Source organism: Ixodes scapularis, unplaced genomic scaffold (assembly GCF_016920785.2).
Source record: "Ixodes scapularis isolate PalLabHiFi unplaced genomic scaffold, ASM1692078v2 PGA_scaffold9__187_contigs__length_104089568, whole genome shotgun sequence".
NCBI classification, from domain to species: Eukaryota; Metazoa; Arthropoda; class Arachnida; order Ixodida; family Ixodidae; genus Ixodes; species Ixodes scapularis.
In genome coordinates this window covers 47,818,959-47,836,108 of record NW_024609884.1, presented here as the reverse complement: position 1 = coordinate 47,836,108, position 17,150 = coordinate 47,818,959, and the positions used below count along the sequence as shown (strand labels likewise).

At 44.7% G+C, this 17,150-nt stretch overlaps 1 protein-coding gene across 1 annotated transcript in view; it reads left to right on the top strand.

The window, feature by feature from the left end:
* The window catches only part of LOC8052527 (E3 ubiquitin-protein ligase lubel), a 50,494-nt gene that overhangs the window by 10,673 nt on the left and 22,671 nt on the right, over positions 1 to 17,150 (top strand). Inside the window, exons 3-8 of the mRNA XM_029976084.4 lie at positions 5,201 to 5,464; positions 5,789 to 8,323; positions 10,657 to 10,854; positions 12,137 to 12,310; positions 13,054 to 13,152; positions 14,523 to 14,612. Coding sequence (XP_029831944.4) covers positions 5,201 to 5,464; positions 5,789 to 8,323; positions 10,657 to 10,854; positions 12,137 to 12,310; positions 13,054 to 13,152; positions 14,523 to 14,612 — 3,360 coding nt within the window. The remainder of the gene's footprint in view (positions 1 to 5,200; positions 5,465 to 5,788; positions 8,324 to 10,656; positions 10,855 to 12,136; positions 12,311 to 13,053; positions 13,153 to 14,522; positions 14,613 to 17,150) is intronic.

The window sequence follows — 17,150 nt, the reverse complement described above, 5'->3', positions numbered from 1 at the left end:
CAGCTCTAAATGAAACAATGGATGGTATGTTTACTAGAGATGTGGGAAGGTGGTCCCAATCAGAGGACATTCGAGGAATGAAGGAGTCAATGTATGCTGAGGCTTTGCAGTGAGGTATGCCGGCTTTAGAGTAATAATCGACGCGCGAAAAAAAAATGGGCTGAGAAATAGCCTGTCCTTCAGTGAAGCGTTAGAATGATTATTGTGGTAAAACAGGCATAGGCGTGATATTTTTCGACGTAGTGAAAGAAGAGGCAGAGATAGAGTTGTTTTCATTGATGCGACACTAGCCGTGCGATGGTAGGTGCAGAAAATGAAATGTATTGCGCGATTTTGCATGGCTTCGATGTTATTCATGAGCACTGTTTGACCGGGATCCCAGATTGCTGCGGCATGCTCGAGCTTTGAGCGAACTAGAGCTTTGTATGAAGGTAGTTTTGAGGACATAGGTGCTCGAGAGAAGTTTCTTTTAAAATATCCAAGCATAGAATTTGTATTCGCGATAATGTGATCTGTATGAGCTTTCCATAACATGTTAGAAGTAATATTTATACCACGATATTTATAAGAAGACATAAACTGCAGAGGATTGTTACAAATTGAGAAAATTGAGAAACCACGAGAAACATTCATAGCTTTACTACTGTTAGTATTAAGAGACATTTGCCAGACGTTACACCAGTCGGATACCACGCATAGGTAACATTGAAGAAGTGCTTTATCAGATTCGTTACTAATTTCACGGCAGATTACACAGTCGTTGGCGAATAAACTGATGGATGATGATAGACAGCTGGGTAGGTCATTAATATAACTAAGAAATAAAAGGGGCCCTAAAACGGACCCTTGAAGAACACCAGAAGTAAAGGGACTACTGAGACAGGTATTAGCTCCATTGGTATGTAACAAATTGAGAACGATATTTAATCCACGACAGAACATTCAGGTCTATCTTAAGTTTACTAAGTTTAAAAAGAAGTTTGTGAGAAACTTTGTCGAACGCCTTGCCAAAGTCAAGGAGTACGCAGTCAACCTGGGATCCACGGTCAAGAGTGGAATATATATCATTAGTGAAAGTTAAAAGTTGTTTCAAAGAACATTGATTTGCGGAAGCCATGTTGTGAAGGTGAATATAAAGAATTGATAAGGGTTCCAACGAGGAACCCCTCACAAGGCAGGTGTCCGTTTTGGGAGCGTGACACAAGACAGCACTGTCCAAAAAGAAAAAAAAAAAAAAGCCACAAAATAACACGGCGTCCAGACAGCGCGCGCCAAAATAGCAGATAATAAAATAGCGTAACGTCAAAATGGCACTGCGTCAGATGAACTTGAAGTCGACGTATTTCTTGCTTATTAAACATAACACAGTATTTATATCATGAGCTGTCATTTTTTAAGTCACTTATAGTAGCTAAATAAGAGGAAAACGTTTAAGCCGCCATGAGTAAGCATTTTTCGTGTATAATTTGTAGTGGTAAATTTTGTTTGGAGGTTTAAACAACGGGAAATTAGTATCTTCAAATAATGGCATCTGGTATCCAGGTAAAGAGAATTTGACCAATGCAGTTCGAATGCTGAACAGATTAAAACATTTATTTTCTTTATTTTGTTAAATACTTTTTAAATATAGTCGCTGACATACATAATATGTGAAACGCAGGCTAGGATAAGCCCTAAAACCCGAATTCGACCCGAGTGTTCTGCCGGACTCGGACCAATTTACGAGAGCCCTGTTTGGGCTCGGGTCAGGATCGGGCCTATTGGTATTGTACGGTTTTGGGCTCGTGTCAGGCCGGGATTGAGGTGTCGGCGCCCGACAACTCCACCTTGGTAAAGGTAGAAATGCGATTTTAGGAACTGCAGTATACTCCATCATAACATCTTTGAACACTCAAAAGGTAGCGGAACGCGAGTACAACGTATAGCGCAGAAAATGCCGACGCAGGTGACATGATGTAAATGCTACCATAATGATGATGACACGATGTAAATGCTACCATAATGAAACATGTCTACCAATTTTCACCTTCTGCCATTTTTGCTCGGTGGGTGATTGCTTGTCGCGAGCTAGGTTTTGTTGACTATTCAGAATAACTCGTGTTCTAAATTTTATTCGCGGGAATTACCCCCGATGCTAACTAAACGTTTTTTGAATTTATAAATTTTCCCTTTCGTAAAATTTACTTACATGTAAATTAAATTACTGTGTTTGGTTTTATTTACTTGAATAAGTGGTGAAGTTTCCTAATTTAAGCCGGTCTTCCGATATCCAAAGGATCATTACAGACACGGTTCCTGAGCGCAAATAAAATATGGATTCGTTGACATTTTTTGTTAAAATGGAGAATGATTCTAAGTCGAGGGAAAGTATGTTTGCTGTGAATCGTGGTATTAAATAAAAGGTAGAACTTAATTTGGAAATATGGAGGTGAATGAACAGCGTTGATCGAATGTAATAATTGCTATGGAGCCGTCGAAGGACAACATTTTTTGGCGGAGCTTGGAATCGAACTCCTGGTCTCCTAACTAGAGGTCAGGTGTGCTAACTAACAACAAAAATGGTGGACGAGTGTAGGAACCTTTTTGCACTATCCTGGTTGAGGCAGTGGTACACTAGCTCAGAACTGTGTTATGTGTTGCTCATCACATCAGCCGCACACTAAATTACGGGACGGTCCTGCTATCAGCTCACAGCCTTGCTTCATTTTCGTACAGCGTCAGATCCACAACCAAAGGGTACCGGGTTGTGTTTCTAACAAGCGATTCCTCACTTTCTTTTTTTTTTGTTTGTGAAGTTTTGAGTGACGGTCACTTAGGTCTGCGTGAATAACGTAATCATGCCAGGAGCCAGCCAGCCATAAAACATACTCCTTGTTAAAAAAAAAAGAAAAAAAAAGAAAGTGGGTTTGAGCCGGGTTGGGGCCGGAACAATTATCGGTCAGGTCGTGTTCGAGCCGACGTCTACGAACCACAGTCGGGCTTGGACCGGATTCCGGCCAGGACTTAATTGGGCAGGATCGTATAGGCCAGACTACAGCATCGTCTTCTGCCGGGAAGAAAACCGGTTTCCAGTTTCCTCTTCTCTATTTCCTCTCGCCCTCTTCTCTCCTCCACTCCCCACAGAAGCGGGTCTCCGAGCTACTCCCCGCAGGAAGGAGGAGGGTCTCCCTCTTTCTTGAACGGAAAGGAGGCATGCAGGAAGAGTGTCCTCGTTTCCATCTGAGAGAGAGGGGGACTTCCTTTCTGCGGAGGGTAGCTCAGAGACCCGCTTTTTTCGAGAGAAGAAAATAATAGTGCGAGAAGGAATGAAGAGAAAGAAACTAGGAACCAGTTTTCTTCCCTACAGAAGACGATTCTGTAGCTCGGCCTTTAAAAGTTAACAACGGACAACTTGTGGTCAGAGCAAACTATCAGGTGCCTCTTGATCGGATCGGGCCGCCATTTTCAGCGCAGCCACGGACCTGTGTTGGTATACCCAGAAATATCTTTATGTGGCAATTCAGGAGTGAAGATAGGCAGCAGAATGGACGCTTCGCGGACCAAGAGCATATCGTAATTCAACGTACCGACGCTACCAAACGTCCGCATACCGGAAGGTCCGCGTATCAAAATTCCCCGTTTCGAATCGTTCGGTACCATTCTGGTACCTAAACATCCGACTCCCGAAGAATATGAGTAAACAACTTTGACGGGCGTTCATGCTACGCGAGTGACGTCGTATAAGTTTTGCCACAGCTGCGCAAGCCTATCTTGGGACGTAAGAAGTGGAGATGAACATCTCAGTAAACGCAGACGATGAAAGGACACAGGCACGACAGGACAAAGCTGTCGCGGCTGTGTCTGTTCGTCCGCGTTTACTGAATCGTTCATCGCCATTATGTACAACGTTACCAACTGGCACAACTTGCCATTTTAGCACTCCCTGCGACCCATTCGCACGCACAGACTTGTGAAGGGGACGCCAAACAAAGTCACGCGCTCGCGCGAGTAGCTTAGAGAGCGTCAGGGCATTGCAGAAACCACCGTAGCCTTGAAAGCGTTGCAAAGAGTCCTTTCCGCCGTTCATGATGCTTTTGTTTATCTCCGAGTTTCCGACTGGTGGGTTGTTGCCGAGGGCTACCTAACCGGTGACTCGTTTCTTGCGTCTAATTTGTGAGCCGTGTTCGTCCATGATGCGCACAGAATCTTTTGATCCCGTGCGAATCAAGAAAACGAAAAAAAAAATTATGTTTAAAGGACAGAATAAAATGCCGGCCTTTACTTTTGAAAGGTCACTGCGGAATTCTCATTCAACTTTGGTGCATGGTAGAATAATGTTCGCGCAAAGTTCGGCCTAGTTTCCTCCCGAAGAATAATGATGGGGTTGTGGAGGCGTATCTGTATGGTTTCAGAAGAGCGACGGCGTCCCCTGGGGGTGTCACCTTATCTTTCTGTCTCATCTATCTGAGACCAGTCGCCCCGCAACCTGGTCGAGAGATCTCTTGGGTGCATAACAATACACACGCTTATCCAGTTTGCAGTACAAAATACACTATATAACATTAAGTTCGTCTACTTTCCCGCAAAGCACTTGGGAGAGCCAATCGCTGCAGTCTACGGAGGAAGCTCAGCGAATGACAAGGCTGAAAATATGTCTAGATGTAGAAAACCTTACTGCGCTATGACACGGAACATGACGTTTTATGTGATAACGTCATGCTCAATGTCACAGCGTAGAAAGTTTTTCTTTTTTTAAGTCAAAATATATTATCAGTCTTGTCATTTGACAAGCTCCCTCCGTAGACTGCAGCGATTCACACTCTCAACTACTTTGCGAGAACGTAAACGCACACGATTGCTTATATAGTGATAGCTGTCTTTTTTGCAATCATTTCTGGTTTTTTTAGGGGGGGGGGGGAGAGGTAGGGGGGAGGTTACAGACGGATTATACAACTGCGAGGCGGGCCTGCCTGAGCCAACGCTTTCCCTTGAAACGTCGGCTGCTACTCGAAGGATGACGTGAGAATCCAGAGATCAAGTTGCTCTGGCTCCCGATCTCTCTGGATCAGGGACTTTAGCTCTCCATTTGTGATGCGAAAAATTAGCCGCACTGAAGTTGCTCACAAAATGGCCGCATTAGACTAAGCGAGTACAGTGATTCTGACGGACGTGCCAGTATCGCTCTCTTTCCTCCAGACCGCTGTTTTCGGTTCTTCACCAGGAGGCGGAACAGCGTGGCTTCACGGCGGACGATCTGCAAGTGGCCATGAATCACTGCGGGAACGACAATCCAATCAACTGGCTCCGAGACAACTGGCGTCACATGACTGAGACTGTGGTGACCCTGGCCACCAATTACGGTCACGATCGCAGGGACAACACCATCGGCATCGTGTCCGTCAGCGAGGCCCAGAATGCCCTGCGTCGTCAGAAAGGCAATATCTGGGCAGCCGTCACCGAGTGCGTCGAAAACCGGCAGAGAATGGTACACTCACAACTAGGGCACTTATAACACATAGGAGAGGCACGTTTGCTTCAGCGCGAACGTTCGTGTATACTATTATGTTTAAAAGTGATTAAAAAATATCTCAGCAAAAAATTAAAGGATTACCGACACGCCGACAAAAACGTGTTGTTTTTTTTGTTGCGAGTCGATTGACTAACGTGTTAAGTTGTATAAACGTGACTAACATATTTACTTATAGTGAACCGCAATATGCCCGTGTAACTTATTATTTCTAATTTCTTGCCAGTGAATTTTTATGCTTTCTTTTATAGATTCCGCTGTTGACTGCCTTTTTTCCTGCAGTTTATGGAGCTGAGTTCGAGGGGGACCTTCAGCCGTGAAGAGATCCTGACAGCTCTAACGGACAACCACGGCAACATGGATATGGCGTACGCCCAGTTGACGAAGGCGACGCTTAAACCGTTCCTGATGCGTATCTGGGGGCCTGGCACCGGGGTGGACAACGACGAAGGAGCGCAACCTACGCTCCCGTCTCCTCTTGACAGTAAATCCGATGACAGCGTCACTAAACGTGTCAAGGACTGGCTAGAGTCCCTCGATGCGTCCCAGGTTCCCGCCTACCGGTTGGAAGCGGGTGATGGACGAACTCAGAACAGACACTCGTTTCACGGCACCAGGACCAAAGACATCGTAGGAGAGCGTGGCCGGTCGAGTTCACCGGCGTCGTCCTTTTCAAGTCAGAGGGAAACTTCGGACGTCAGCAGTGTTTCGTCTATGACACGTACTACGAGCTCACGCCTCGAGGCGATACTCCAGCGTCGCGAAGCTCAGAAGGTGTATGAGAGAGGGCGAAAGTCGAAAAAGGAAGTTCATACGGACCGTAAACGACGCTGGACGTTGGCTTCTGTCTTTGACGGAAAGAAGATCGCATCGGTAGTGAAGAAAGATACATTCGACAATGCCGAATCCAAATGTCAAACATCGACATCAGTTGCTACACTTGCGTCCGACACGACGCCCCTAGACAGCAGCAGCAGCGGGGCGACCAAGTCATCTGAAACTCTCGCTTCAGTCGAGGCCACAGGCGCCAAGCCGAAAACATTTCTGGGGCGACTGTCTTCATTTAGAAAAGACTCTAACAAGAAGGAAGTTAGCACGTTCGAACCCCATGCAATTGAAAGCTCTAGCAGTGCGATGAACGGCACAGGTTCTAATACCACAGTCAGTACTGAGACTGTAAAAGAAGCAGCTGTGACTGGTCAACCCGCAGAGGTCCAAAACATCTCTCCCACGGCCGCCCCATCGGCTGCACGGAAGGAGGGTTTTCTTAGTAAATTGTTGAATGCTAAACAGAAGTCAAATGAAAGGGAACGAATAAACGAAGGCCTGTCAATTACACCAGGACTGTCTCAAACAGCAGGGACACCAACACTAAAGGAAGCCAGCGAGACAGCTGATGATTCACACAATCGTAACTCAATAGAAAACATAAAACAATCCATACATGCTGCCAAGATTTCTTTTATGACCTCCCCACCAGTGCCCGTGGTGCAACCAGAGCCCCAGAAACCTTCCATATCGGCTGCCGAGGCAACTCAATCAAAGGCATTTGTCCACAATAGCAACAACGGCAGTTCTCTGGAACGACATTTCAACCCAGCTCCAGCGTCAGATATACCTAAAACGCCCAAAGTAGGACATAACTCGCCAAAGCTACAAAACGCGAGAGGTGCACAATCGCCCAGGTCTACCAATCTCGAAAAGGTCAAGGCGACCTCAAGCATCAAACCACAGCTAAACAAAAGTGAAACCCGAACTCAGGACACTCCAGCTAAGACTCTTATACCACAAGAGAAACAAGGCGCCTTAAAAGCTCGAATAGCTAGTACGAGCCTAAACAAGAGTAGCATTAGAGAACCTAACCAAGGCGAGACGAACACAAACAAAAGCAAAGGGTCAACAAAAGGGCCCGAGGCCGACGGAGGCAGCAGCGAAGTCGTGACTGTCCCCCGTACTCAAAGCAGCCCGGACTCTCAACAAACACGGCAGTTGGTCGACAAAGAAAACGTCGTCTCTACAGCTCCCTTTACGCCGGACGCTAGCACAACCACGTCTCAGAAAGCTGACTCACCAAGCAGTTCGGTTCAAGCTCTGATGGCCACTCAGAATGATGACGCAGCAACTACAGGACCACCAATTGTAGTGCTGGATCGTAGCCTGAGTCCAAAGGAACGGGAGGTCGAAGGCTCGGCCAAAATTGACGCGCAAGAACCGCGGAATTCATATGACGCGTTGACGCAATCTTCCTCTTCAGCTGATAAAGTGGAGGTGGTTGTATCGGAAGCAGAAACACCTGATGGAATCGTACCCCAAACCACCAGCCAGCAAGAGGGACAGGTTACGAGGCGCTCCCGACCGTCTCGTCAACAAGACGACGAAGCGACCAATACAACCGTCCCTCGAAGGCAAGGGAGACGCCTGAGCGATACCACGGCGCCCAGGAGACGTGAACGACCACAGCCTGAGGGAACACCTTCGACTGAAACGTCTCGGTCGGACAGCCTCAACGTAGAACCGTCGACGGCAACGGGAAAGGGCCTTTACAGGAGGCCCTCGTTGAGGCGACCCAGTCGATCGGGTGAGAACGGGGAAGACAGCGCCGTCCGGGGTCCGGACGGGAGCGTCATCATCGTCAAACCTCAAAAACCCATGGAGCGAAGAAGCAGCGTGAATGCGAGACCGGGCTTGCACATTTCCAGAGCTGTCGCAGCCAACATCGCCAAGTTGAGGTCTGTACCGCCGCCCAAGAAACGCAAGCAGGTCGTGCAGCCCAGACCGGCGGGAAAACTGCCTACCGAAAAGCAGACGCAGTATAAGGTAGGCGCTCCTTAGTTTCTAGACTGCGTTAGAAAATGCTCGCGCTCGTACATTCACTCCTCTAGTCCGTTTCACTTTAAGTTCGACCACAGCCTACGCTATAGGATCTGGTCCAGCCAATCAAGCACCCCCAAAAGTGCATTGTCACGTCGCTGGTTGTCTTTCTGGGTTTGCCGTCACCTGCCACACCACTCACGCTCGAGGAAAAGCACAGGATTGCGGCGCATTCACTGCGCGTGATTGGGGAAGTCGGTCATAACAAACGCACAAAGGCGATGAGCACAGTGACAATGCACCTTTGGGGCTGTTTGATTGACACCATCGGAGCGTAGCGTTGGCTGCGGTCGGAAAGTGAAACAGTCAAACACGCTTAGGCTGTGTGCCCCGCTCTCATACATTGGTGGCACTGACGTCACATCGCACACTTTTGACCACCATGTAAGAGGAGGAGAAGAAAGCTGCTTTTGTAAGAATATTGAGTGACGGGTTAATCTTGTATAATTTTCTGGGAGGAGAATAGCGACGTTTGTGCAAATCCGGGAGACACAAAAGAGGATCCTGATAAGGGGAGCTCCCTCTTCTCTGGTGGTCATCGGAGCGCTCTTTGAATGACGTCACGTGAAACCCATGTATAGACCCTTTGCATTGCTTATCACCCGGGCGAAAAATGCTGAGTCACTGAGCTGTGGAAGCATGCCCAGCATCTAATATACCGCACAACAGAGCAACAGCGCATGCTTAGAAGGCGTTCCACAGCCCAGCAGACAAAGAGGGCAGCGTGCAGAAGACGATTTCTGCAAAGGTCTATGGGTGTCCTTGTTTTTTAGGTTTTAAAAATGTAAAAATGGAAAAAAAACAAAAAACTTAAAAGCTGCATTAATGTGGTGTATGCAGGTGAGTTATACAGCCAGGGGAACATATCATAAGGTGATAACGTCGGGATAGGTCTGGTAATTAACTAAAATTTGTTGATTAACCTTTCAATTAGTGAAAACAAACATACAGTTCCAATTAGAAACTTGCTGGGTGGCATTGAAAACCACCGAGTAAGTTCATTCTTGAAAGATTTGGGCTGCGCGGGAAGCGCGGTGTTGCTCTACAGTTAACACACGTGCAACGGTCGCAATGCTGGCGGTGCGAAAAGGCTGATGATAAGCAACGGAAAAACCGCGCGGGTCCCGTTTCCGCACCACTAGCCTTGCGTGTGTTGAACGAGTGGGAACGTCATAACACCATCGCACTTCCCACGGGGCCCAAATCTTTCTAGAATTATATCCAGTGGTTTTAGATGACGTTCTACAAGTTTCTGACTGGAAACATATCGTTAACTTCAATAGCTAAAAAGTTAAGGAAAAACATTTTTGTTCAATAACCGACTTTTCAGGGCGATTATCCTTCTATATTATGTCTCCCTGCCCCTGGCAGTACATCTCACCTGCGCAGACTCCATAAATGTAGCTTTCATGTTTTTTTTTTTTAATTTGTAAAGCTTTAGAAAATCACACTGCATAATGTTCTATTGCTTAGGCTGCTGTTATAGAAACAACGAAAGAAGATACGGGCGAGCTGCTGAACTTGCAACATCGTCAAAATCCGAAACCGAGAAAACAAAAAAAAAAAAAGAAGAAGAAGGGAGACGGCTTTGTGTTTCGGTCGTGTGTGTGTATGGTCCCCTTGTTTGCTTTGCAGTATCGGGTTTCCTCGATGTTGAAATACCTTATCATGGTTTTTTTTTATATCGTAAAAATTGAACATGTAAGAATTCTCATGGTCTGCATGGAGAATAACGCGTTGCCATGAGCGGAAGGAGCACTGTACTAACGCAATATTTTGAGTTAAAAAACAAAATGAAACCGAACAAACAAGAAAAATGAAACTTGAGTTGCAGATTTTATATTTGGTTTGAAGCGTCATCGCAGCGGCGTTTTTCACTAGCTGAAAGGCCCTCTTTTTTCTGTTTTACAGGAAGGAATTGTTCCTCAGTTTATATTTAGATCCCAATAAACATTGCGAGACTTGTTGACACTATACAAACACACAAAAAAAAAGATGTGTGGCTATACGAAATCCCAAACGATTTCTCCACACTTCACTCTATATTGACACGTGCATGAGACATCTCTCGTTTAAGTAAACGCGAAAAAAAGGTATGACCTGCTTAGGAAGAGCGTTTGACACGCACACCAAAAGACCAACGAGAGTGCTATCTCACTCCGCTCCAGTCCCCGTCGAATTCGAATACCCCGCCTTTTTTTTTTCTTTTTTTTTTTTGCGCAGGTCGAATTCGATTACCCCGCTTTTTTTTTCTTTTTTTTTTCTTTTTTTTTGCGCAGGTCAAAGCGGAGGAGCTGGTGCAAGACGGAAAGTGCCCCAGCATGGTGCACGCGCAACTTGTGGCCGAACTCATCGACATGAGCTTCGATGAGGAGGACGCAATTGTGGCGGCCGAACAGTGCGACAGCATCTACCAGGCTGTCAACTTTCTGCAGCAAGAGTGCGAGCTCTGCGCCGCCAACTACCCCATCAGTCAGGTGAAGACACCTTCCTTTCGATTTCAAGCAACTCACACTCACCATATAAGCACGAATACTGCACTGTTTCAGTGTTAGTGCTCAACTTGTTTTTCTCGCTTTTATTTGAGCCTTGATCTGTAACGACCGAAATTTCAAACCGCGATCCCAAAACGTTTGTTTAATTTATTCTTGTCGTTGAGAACGATTGACTGCTGTACTGCTTAAACAACTACTCCTCGTGGGAATCCATAAAAAAATAAGACATGATCGCAATCAAAGTGGCTTCGATTTTGTAGAAATATTATCGGGGAAGGGTTTTGTTTTTTCTTATTATACTTATCACATTCTCAAAATGAGCAAAAAGCCGTCTTGACAAAATTCCTTGCTATTTTGTATTTACAAAATTTTATAGTGGGAACTATAACTATGGGAAGATATTTGTGGTAACCACATAACGAAAGTCAGTATTTCTAGAAGTAAATGACTGAGCTATAGTTCAATATAACAATTCGCACCTTGTAAGCAACGTCACGTTATTGAACCCTTGTTCTTATAATAAAATTCTATTTTATTCGTTTTTTTCGGACAAGGAAAAAAAGAAAAAAAGAGAAAGAACGACTGCGGTATATCCTTTTCGCATCGAAAGCAAGTGATTAAATGCTGATTATCGGGAATCTTAACTGTGAAATCTTAAAAAAAAAAAATTTAAGTGGTGCGTAAATTTAAATTAGTTTAAAAATCAAAATAGAAAAAATAACAAGCGAACACTCTAAACCAAAGCCCGTGCGTATACTTTCCCGCACAACACTCGGAGAGCCAATCACCGCAACTCACGGAGGCAGCTCAGCGAATGACGATGGCGAAACATATTTTGAGACCAAAAAACTCAGTCTGAGTTGTGACATTAAGCAATGCAAAACGTTACGCTTGCATTGCTCAATGTCACAACGCAGACTGCGTTTTTTGGTCTAAACGTATGTTTCGGCATCGTCATTCGCTGAGCTGCCTCCGTAAGTTGCGGTGATTGTCTCTCCGAGTGTTGTGTAGGAAAGTAGACGCACGGGAATTTTTTAGAGTGAAGTAGATGTGTACTATAATACTCAGTATCTACAAAAACAGATTTCTACAATCTACCAAGGAGGGGTGTGAAAGTCACAAAATAATTTTCAGCTAGTTTCTTGTTTAACTTGTTTATCTGTAGGAAATAAAGTGTTTCCGTATACTATATTTGTGCTCGGATACTTGTTCAAAAAGATCCTATAGACGAATCAAGATGTACGAAGAGCGCATCCACTTGCAGATGGTGTCCCTGCTTAACTGCGTCCACCGGGCGTGTAACGAGTGTCTCCGGGCGTATTTCACCATTCAAATTCGGGACAGAAATATTGCGGAACTCCTCTGCCCCTTTTGTAATGAACCTGACCTTGGCGATGAAGACGTGGAGCTCAATTACTTCAACAATCTCGACGTCTTGGTAAGTTACTGCTTCCTGCACTTGACCGCCATTTTAGACACCGTCAGGTACGGGTCTAGAACCACTAAAAATGAAGCTTTATAGCGGCAAGTCTATGAAAACCAACAACAAAGAAAAATGACGAGTTTTATATAAACATAGTAGAAAGAATCTGATAATGGGATTACTCATAGGGGACAAGACAAACGCCAGCTAACTTGCACCCTTACATTTTGTTTTTATGCAAGATTTGTTTTAATAACATGTAGCGGCTTAAGCACGTTAAACCGGCATAACATGCCAGCGTCCTTTTACTAGTTTCTTTGTAAGTGGTAGTTTTGTAACTGCCTAGTTCTTGTACCGTTTTAATACGCTAGCAGTTTCTTACTTATTACTACTTCATTATTCATAACATTGCGCACCACTATTGTGTTTACTTCACAGCAACGTTTTCTTAGGTTCTAATAGGCATTTAGAAAGCAGATCTGAAAGAAAGATCAAACTTGTAACATTAATAATTGTGCCACACATTGTCGCTGACTGTAAGAAATTCTATGAACAGAGCTTGAACGTCTACTTTTTTCACAAAGTACTCGTAATCGGTTGAGCTATTTCTGTAGATTAAAGGGATTCGCCTTCTAACTTCCCCCCGAGGAAGTAGACCAGTTCCTAAAAGCTCGTGTAATCTGCGAAAATGTTGTCTCTGTGCGATTTTATACCCCTATAAGACTATGTCCCGAGATTCACTTTTTTTTTTATTTCAGTTAAAAAACCTCGTGGAGCAAGACGTGTACGACTTGTTCCAACAGAAACTTCGCGACCGCGCTCTGATGAAGGATCCCAACTTCCGATGGTGTTCCCAGGTTTGTGACACACTTTTATTCAAACGCTGGCATAAAAAAATGTCTGTAGGAGACTTACAATTCTAGCAGGCGTCTTTCTTGCGTCCGCAATATCTCCTGCAGCACCCGAAAGCAAAGATTGTCCGCAGAAAGGAACGTTGAAGGGGTTAAACTCCTTTTGTCCATTACCGGTTAACTTCAACACAATATCCTCGTCGACTGTCAGGTCCACGTTTTTACCAAACACATATGTAGATACTCGATGACAGTTACAACTACTACCGATCAAAAAGTATTTAATAAAATCCGTTGGTAATAAAAACAGCTGAGTTGTTGATTATAAAGTAATAAATATAGGGCTACTTTCTGATTCATCACCGCCAGAGCTTTTGTGGCTTAACTTTTGTAGCGTGTGCGAGGCTTTTTTGCATAAATTATCCCCTTTTTATGCACAATGAAATATGTTAGCTGAACACTATCAAATTGTTTCAATAGACTATCAGTAAATTGAATCCCATATATACGCTTTTAGAGCGTCCTACGAATTGGAGCCACTGTTATTTTCCTTCCTGTGCCTCATCGAGAGGGACGCCCTCTGAAACTGGTGATGACGAACCCACGCTAAAAATACGTTGATGACAAGAACATCGTGGCTTTTACAAAATGAACGCATCTTTCACATGATCAAAGCGACAAATGCAAGCGACCAGAGCGAAAACAAACGAAAAGTAAAGGTCAGCTGTGTCTGTCTTCATGCACAGCTTCCTTAGAGCGCCTATACGACTCTGCTGTGCACGGCGAGTGATTTTAGAGCGCAGTTCTTAGGCGCCCGTTTCCGTGTTTCGCGGCGTCGGCGTCGCCGTCGTTGTTGTCGTAACCGCGCTAAATGTAGGGGGAAAATTTACGTCACGTTACCTAAACAGCAATTCAATTCGCCGCTAAATTTAGCGGGGAATGGAATTGATGCTGAGGTCACGTGATGTCAATTTTACCGTTAAATCTAGCGGTGAAACTGAATTTGTTCATAGGTGACGTGACACCAAGTCATGTGACGTCATTTCCCGGCTATATTTAGCGGGGAAACTGAATTGGTGTTGAGGTCACGTGGTGTCAAATTTTCCGCTAAATTTAGCGGGGAAACTTTGGGAGGAGGGGGGTACGGAGAAGGAGGATGGGAGGGTACGCAAAAGGAGGAGGTGAGAGAAGAAGGAGGAGGAAAGGGGGAGGGGGTGAGGGTACAAAGGAGGTGGAAGGGCATAACCTCCCCTCCTCCTCCGCAGAAGCTGCGCTCTAATTTGGCATTACAGAGATTTGTAAACATCTCTAATTTTTTTTACTCCTACTTTGAACGATTTCATGCCGACTGTTCTTCCCATTGTCGTACCTTTCAGTGTTCGTCGGGCTTCATCACATATCCGGACCAAAAGCGCCTCGTTTGTCCAGATTGCAGAGCGGTCACCTGCGCATTTTGCCGGAAACCTGTAAGTCTGACAATAGCGCCACTGTCCGTCTACTTCATTGTCCTTGTCTTTATTGGCGCTTGCATATCCGATCATGAACCAACTGGACCAAATCGGAACTTCAACAAAGCAGTTCATGTTTACCAAGAAGCTCTGTTTTCTGGACATGTTCTGCACACCTGTGTCTGTGTGTTTTGGGTCCAAACTTCAGGTAACCGATAGATCCGTGCCGGAGGAATGGAGGATATTGTTTACAGTTTTCGCAGACGCCGGTGTCGAGCGACGGAGCGGTGGCTTGAAATTGAAATTGACAACTCAGTGCGCAACATGTAGCAGTTTTGTTTTTTGATGAACCCACTTTGAACATCTTGAACATCTACGCGCCCAGGCTTTTATTTGTAATTTCACTTAAAAAAAAACACACACACATTCTATTTTGACATCTATATTAGTATTATTGTGGGTATGTGATGACGAAAGTAGAGTGTCGTAAAATGGTATGGATGGAATCCAGAAGTATAACTTGCCTTGTACGAGTTGGGCCCTTTAATAATGAGACAAATTGATTAAAAACATTTTTTATATGTGGTCTAGGGTGACGTATCTGAAAGGTTACTTGTGTAGTTTTAAGAATGTAATTGAAAGATACCCCTGTTTTTGTACTTAAATCTCTCGTTTTATTTCTCAGGCTTTTAAAAAAGGTGTTCTTCAATTTTGTATTCATTTATCTTAATATTCAATTTACACAAGCAAATAAAGTTACACGGGAACGGAAAGTTTGCGAGGATTTTACGTATGAATTGATAATCTCGAGGGCCATTTACTATTTAGGCTGTCACTGAAATGTGGTAAATACTCGTAGCATGAAATTGCGACCCCATGGTTCCGCAGAAATTTCAAAGTTGACATTGACGCCTGAGCACTGAAAAATACGACTTATGCAATAAACTTTTACACTGCACATCACATCTTTGAACAGTTAGCTTTATCTTAGTTCTAACATCCGACAAAGAACTACATATAACGCTGCGCTATTTTCAGCTGATGCCTTATGACCGCGAAACTCCTCGCATCCGCTGTCTTCGTTAGCAGATGGACTACTATTGCAAAGGGGTTTCTAGTAATCAATCGGTATTCGTTATGACAGCCAAATGAAAGTGGGGGTTAGCTTGTATACTGTTTGTTTGAGAAAAAAAGCACTCTAGTAAAAACAGAAAGTTAACAATGATATTTTATTTAACGTCATTAAAGATATCAATAACATTACGAATTCATTTAATTGATTGTAAGCAGAGCTTCTTACCGGGGTTAAGATTTAGTAGAAACATCACATTTAAGATATCATCTATAACATGAACTCTGAAACTTTCATTTAACGTGAAAATTAGCTTCGCCTCTATTTTCTCTTCGGTGGCCAAACTAGGGTTTTGTCACACGGGTATCTCTAATTGATTTCAGCCAGATGTCAGTCGACAAAATTGGAGAATCAGGTGGCTTTCATCAATTTTTACAGCGAAGCATATGACGGTGCAGTCAACAGAATAGCCTAGCAGAAGGCGCTCGCTCCGGAAAGAGCTTTGTGCGCAAGCGCCTATCTCTCCCGTATCGCCGCATTCCTCCGCGGCACGGCGCTGGCCGGCCCGGCGGTCGACGCTCGCTTGATATTATTAAAAACTTGGGCCACTGTGCACATGGTGCGCATTAAACTATCTTATGAAGAGCGTCGTGAGCGTAGGTGTCTGGAAACTCATATCGCTAAACGTTTGTGATACTAGAACGCTTAACGTATGCAACACAATAGACCCTTTCCGGAATTGAGTGCCATCTGGTGACTGAAACGGCAGTTTAATTTTTACCGTACTAAGGGCGCCAATGAACCTGTGGTCTGCAGTATTTTATGGGGCACCGTTACTTTCGCAAGTCATCGGTAAACGAGGATGGGTGCTTCACTATACAGCTTTTTTTTTTCAATCTCTTTCGGTGTCGGTGGCGAAAAAGATGCAACCAGTCAGAACGAAGCGTCAACCCAGATAGACGCCTTGAAAAAGTTCTATACGTCAAGGGGCTTTAAAGCCGAGTGAGTGCTACTAACAGATTGACTGGGCCCGAGTTATAAATGAACGCTTACGCAGCTCTTGCATCCAATTTTTGATTCACGTCGCACAAACGTCTAGAATGTATATGCCTCAAATCATTTGCTTAGGAGCATCTTCAACTTCTTCCTTCATCAGTAAACAGAAGGCCGCCGCTAGTATAGCACATATGCCATTTTTCATATGATGATAGTGATCAATGTGGCCAGACTGAATTCCGGAAAGGGTATATTGCCTAGCAAATTTCCATAATTTTTTTCGTTCCTCCGCTTCTCTGCCGTCCGAAGCAGAGGACGAAGTTGAGTGCATCGTTTGTCGTGCGATTGTCTTGCTGTTATATCCCTCCCGGCCGTTGTTCTGTGCTTGAAGATCGATTAACCCGTACCACGAACGATAGTTCCGAAGTAGCGCTGCCACCTCCGTCCCAACGTTGGTCCATCGTTCGCCGCCATCGCGTCGTCCAGCC